The sequence below is a fragment of the Emydura macquarii genome, unplaced genomic scaffold (genome assembly GCF_026122565.2).
Source record: "Emydura macquarii macquarii isolate MOO-44397 ecotype Brisbane River unplaced genomic scaffold, CSIRO-AGI_Emac_v2 contig_428, whole genome shotgun sequence".
Lineage (NCBI taxonomy): Eukaryota > Metazoa > Chordata > Testudines > Chelidae > Emydura > Emydura macquarii.
In genome coordinates this window covers 10531-16196 of record NW_027130565.1, presented here as the reverse complement: position 1 = coordinate 16196, position 5666 = coordinate 10531, and the positions used below count along the sequence as shown (strand labels likewise).

Below are 5666 nucleotides of genomic sequence, written 5' to 3'. Positions count from 1 at the left end.
ATCAACAGGAAGAAGGTGGGAGAACCAGAGGTAACTGAAACAGCTGTTCAGGTGAAAGAGGAACCCATCTTGGTGTGTCCCCCACCACGCAGTAGGAAGTACCTTCCCCCAGTGGATCTCCACAGTCGACTTGAATCTCACATCAGGGAGATCTTTGGACCCTCGCTCCCTGAGGATTGGCAGAAGGCCTCATTAAAAGAAAGCAGGTTAAAGTATCGCCTGCTGGCACATTTGGCAGCAGAACTAGGCCATGCAGTCCCCAATTCGCAACTCCACAAAATGTGCACTGCTGGGGATGTATTGGCTTTCTACAGCAGGCAGGTCAAAGACGCCTCAAAATTTGATGAGCTATGTGCTGCAGAGCTGCCCTCAAATCTAAAAATTATGTGGGAATACTGAGTCATGCCAGAGAAGAGGGACGACGTCTAGAAGAGATTCATCATGGTGATGGTCTAAACATATAAGTCATTGGGAGTTCACTTAAATGTCTTTGGATTTCAAGGACCGTGCTTCCTGTTTCAAAAAGCTTCTGTTATGATGCCACAGTGACAGCGTGGTCAGTAAAGAGAACATTTGTATCCCAGGCTATGCTCCCTATTTAAAGGTATAGCTACACTAAACAAACAAAAAAAAAAACCAACAGCAGCAAGTGTCAAAGGCGGGGTCAACTGGCTCAGGCTTGCGCTCTGAGGCTAAAAATAGTAGTGGAGACATTCCTGCTTGGCCTAGAGCCCAGACTTTGAGAACCTACAGTGGGTCTCAGGGATCCACCCCAAGTGGGAACATTTATATGGTTATTTTTAGCTCAGTAGTGAGAGCCTGAGTTTATTTAGAGTCAGACTCATTGCTATAGGTCTCTTTTGCAGTGTAGATATGCCCTATGAATGATGCAGTGATTAGTGAGGATAAATAAAGGACACTGATTCTTGCCTTTTTTCTTGCATCACTGTAAACTTTATTACTGGAATCTGTATTGCATAATGGGCTTTGTGACCTTGCATATACCTGATTTAGAGACTTACTGATGTTGAGGGAATATTTGTCAGACTTATTCTCATATGCTGAAGCCAACAGACTGGAGGGGGTGGGAGGATTCCCTTGCTCCCTATCTCCAGTAGATCTTGTAACCGTTACCCTTCTCTGGTGGGGGGAAAGGTAGATCCTGTCAGCAATAACACAATCAAAAGCTGTTCCAGATGCACAGTACTAAACTCAGCTAGGTGTAAGGTGTGTAGATTACAAACCGGCTGCTCTTGAAAAAACTCAGATTGTGGATGTACCAAAATAAATTGAACTGGTTGTCTGTAATACAATGAGCTCCATACTAACTCAAAACAGTCACTGTCTTACATTAACATTTTAAAGTATCACCAAGATTTTCAGTACAGTTCTTCAATTCCTAGTTCAAGACCTCCACCATACAGCGGTGGAAACTGAGTTCTGCTGGTCCCTTCAGCAGTGGCTTATTACAGTTTTCACTCTATTCATAAGTTTTTTCCTTATCACACAATGCATGTGTGTCTTTGTTCAATAATTAGTCAACAAGGAGAGCTAGTGGTGGTGATTTCATGTACATATCCATCAAAGATGCATGAAAAATGGAAATATTTTGTAAGAAAATGTAAAATAAATGACAATGTGGGAACTCACTGGTATTGATTGGGTGACTGTTTGGTCTTTCACAGACAGGGTTAAGTGCAAGGGGGAGGAAGGGGGGAGTCATTTGTGGATACATATGGGCGCATGGGTCTGGAGAATGATGAATGTCTGCACCATCACACATGGTAAGCCTGGGTGGATCCCTTTGTGTAGGAGGCATTTACAGTAACCCGTTGGGTCATAAGTTTTGGATTACTGTGGAGAGCTGCTGCTTTCAGTTGCAGGTCCTTACGTACTAGTGATGTTATTTTGTTGCTTTAAATCAGCAAGTTTCATAGCTACCACTTTTTCCATCACAATTCCCAAAAAGTTACTAGGGAACTCATACTCCCATGTGCATCCTCCCTTTCCAGGCCAGAGGAATTCCAGCTTTGTTTGAGTGATTCTTTTAAGTATTATTTAGGTCAGATGAAGTTTTAGTAGAAACAATGCCACTACTGGTAGCTATGTATATGAGTGGGTTGGGAGAGGTGTGGAGAAGAGTTACCATAGGTGTCCCTTTGTGGCTGAGCATGGCATAGCAGTCTCTCCTCCTCCTCTAGCAACCCCTGCTGACAATCACCCTGGTCCTTGCAATGGTCTCCCTCTTGTACCTCAGCTCTTCAGCCAAATCATGTTTAGGCCTGCCCCTTCCAGAGCAATAGGAAGTCTAACAAACAAATGTCTATCTCCCTCCAGACTGCCGCCCTCAATGCAGGGCCCAGTGGTCCATTCATTCTTGTCTCCGCGCATCCCCTTGTCCATATCACCTGAGGGGCTTCATGCCACCTTACCGGTTGAACTCAGGCCTGCCCTCTACACTGGGTACTAGTCTAGGGACCCAAGGGCAGGGTTCAATCCACCAGACTTCTTGATACCAGCCTTCCTACAAAGCCTTCCCCTTTGTTCCAGGCCATTTCACTGCCTACTACCAGGAAAATGATTGCAGAGTTTCTCTCGTAGCCCCTTCTGTTCTCATTTTCCTGTTTATAGCACCACCCAACTCCTCCCCATCTTGTCTTCATCATTAATTAGGCCTGGCCCATCCACCGGGTGCAGTCAGGTGGTTAATTGGCTGCTGAGGCTCACAGCCCTTTCAGAGCCAGGACAGGGTATACACTGCATCATGTGGCAGAAGAGTTGACTCCGCACAAGCACACTGCTGGAGATACCCATGTGATACGACAAGTAAGGGATTGTAAACACATCCTCACAAACTGTGGCATATCGTCATTTGTAATGCAACTATCCTTCATGTCAGCACAGCACAGTAAACAGAGGACATGTAGCAAACCCAAAATATATAAATCTGCCCATAATTTGTGGAAGGCAGGAAATGGTTGGGGGCTAAGTCATAGATTACAAGGCCAGAAGGGAACACTGTGATCAACTAGCCTGACCTCCTGCACAACACAGACCATAGAACTGCCCCCAAAATAATGCCTAGAGCTCCACAAAGGCATTGTAATGTCCTTAATGACTGTGTTTACTAACTACACACAGGCTTAGCTGTATGCATCCTGTTGTGCTAGCAGCATCTCAAACACAGAACATGGGGAATATGACTAAACAATTTACATTATGCCTGCATAATAAAAATGTTTTAAATACTGGGGTCTTAGTGGCTTCTCATGAGTTGAGTTTGCAGGTACCTTGCAAAAAAGGACCAGAATGGAGAATGAGCGAATCCCATAGGGTTTCTCATATTTTTATGGAGTGCCTTATTTTCAAGGAGCCTAAAGTATGATAATAAATAAAGGATCTACGGGAATGCTGCGGCTGAGCCCTCTCAGAGGCGCAAGGGAGCAGGCAAGCGGCATGCTGTGGAACAGCAGGCATAGGAGAAATGATGGTGAAAAGACACCCGCCCAACGTCATAATCTCCCAGAAAGCACTGGGGAACTTGAATGTTTATACCACATGGACAGAACCTGGTTCTTAAACGAAGGTATCTGAGTGGCTTTGTCCTAAAGATCCCTTGGCAGTAAACTGTATGGAGTTCAATTATCTACCTTGGGGGGGCGTCAGGGCCAGCCTTAGACAAAATGAAGCCCCAGGTAAGGTGCGTCTTTGGTGCCCCCCTTCGTTAAACTTTTGAATATCTTATTTTTTTATTGCAGTTGTAGCCCATTTCACGACTTTGATGCATGATTTATTCCTGTCAGATAAGACAAATATGCACACTGGGATCTGTACATTTGTATTTATTCGTGCCATATATAAGCAAATACAAAAATGTGTTTCCCTATGCTTATAGAGACATTTTAATTTTAGGAATATCTGTAATGTACTAACATCGAGAAATGGACCTGTGCGCCAACATTGGTTGGACCAGTATTAAATAGTGTTACAGTGGTTAACAGCCTTAGAATGTTAACCCTAGTCCTTCAGTTCCAAAGGTCGCTTTTCTCGCCTTTGCCTCCACAAACTGAAGTACAGCATCAGAGAGACCCAAAGATTGGCCAATTCGTTTCCTCTAAACTTATAGAAACAGTCTAGGAAGTTAGTGAAAAATGAATCCACATACAGAATACTGAGATCTTACTTCAAACATTCTATTTTCCCTTTTGTCGCTAACAACAAAAACAGCACCCCGCACTCGCCCTCCCCCAAGACTGGCACCCCAGCTGGTCGCCTAGGTCTCCTGCCCCTAAATCTGGCCCTGGGCAGGATGATGGGCTAAACTGAACCTTTTGAAATCTGAACTTTTGAGGAAGTTGAAAAATTTCAAACCTTATATTTGATCACTATGTTATCCCCGATGGATGGACAGATGCACACATGCCCTCTTTTTGCTCTGCAGTTAGTGTGGTGGAAGGTGCCACTATAAAAGGTAGATAACTGGTTTTTTGTGAACAGGTGGAAAAAATATTCTGTGGGGGGAAAAAAAGGAATTTTTTAAAATTTAAATGGCATTTTTGATGTTATTTAAATTACAAGTTTTTCTCTTTAAAAAAAATCTGTTTAAAATGAGCTCAGAATTTAATATAAAATATATTAAGGCCTAAATTTATTATAATCTCATAAAACATTTAGATTAAAAATATGCTGAATCCATGAGCCTCTATCAAGAACTTTAAGCTAAAGGCTGCTTTTCTATACAAAAAAAATCAGGGGGCAAATATCTAACTTTTGAGGTCAAGCTTTATAAATATGGCACAATAGGGCATGTACTGTATTAAGGACTTGCTCCTGTGGGGGATCCAGGGGCTGTGGTACTGGGTGCAAGAAACTGGCAAAGTCATCACTAGCATTGGGCCTTGGCATCAGACACCATCCCTCATGTATCTCTCAGGATACACCACTGAACTCAGCTGGGTGGGTGGGTGGGTGTGGGTCTAATATTCCTATTTTATAGCTTCTCCTTACCGGAGCTCTGATTGGCTCAGGTCTCAAATTATGAATACTTATGACTCCACCCATCAGTTTCTAACATACTCAAAATGTACAAATTAATAAGAAGCTGAAAATATTAAGCTACAAAATGACAAATGTATATAGTTATAGTGCACCTGCCTAGGTAGCTAAAAGAGTTCCCAAATCTTATGTATAGGCTCTATTTAGTTGTAAATCAACATGTTTTAATGGTATATCAACCAATGAGAATGCACCTTTCTTTAGCAAATCACTGAAGGCCAAATGGAAAAGTTGATTTAAGGCTTTCCACCATTCGGTGTGGAAATTTAACTGGCTGCATTAAATCACTCCATCCTGCTTGGGAAGCACTGTCTCAGTAGTGATCAGTCAAGTTAAACCAGTTTTACAGCAAGCTGTATGGTGAGGTTTCATTCTCAGAGCACCTAAAAGATGCTCAGGAAATAAACCACTTACATGCACACAGCTAGGAAAGGGTTCCACAGCTCACATCTCTAACCTGTTGGCTTATGTTTTTCTTTGTTCTTGTCCTGAACTGCCCCTCGTTTTGTCATGTGCCGTCTCTACCCCTCCTGACCCTTCCTTCTCACAGGAAGTGAAAGTGACAGAGCAGGAGGGGAGGGGACAGGCAGACAGAGGAAAGGAAAGGGGGA

The 5666-nt window shown here is 43.1% G+C and overlaps 1 protein-coding gene across 1 annotated transcript; it reads left to right on the top strand.

Annotated features, from left to right (window-relative positions):
• Positions 1-6: 6 nt before the first annotated feature.
• On the top strand, positions 7-1647 carry LOC137146227 (large ribosomal subunit protein mL50-like; the record flags this gene model as incomplete). Its single annotated transcript, XM_067537426.1, has 1 exon — positions 7-1647. A coding segment is annotated over one exon (393 nt), but the record flags the coding sequence as incomplete, so codon positions are not given.
• Positions 1648-5666: the final 4019 nt, after the last annotated feature.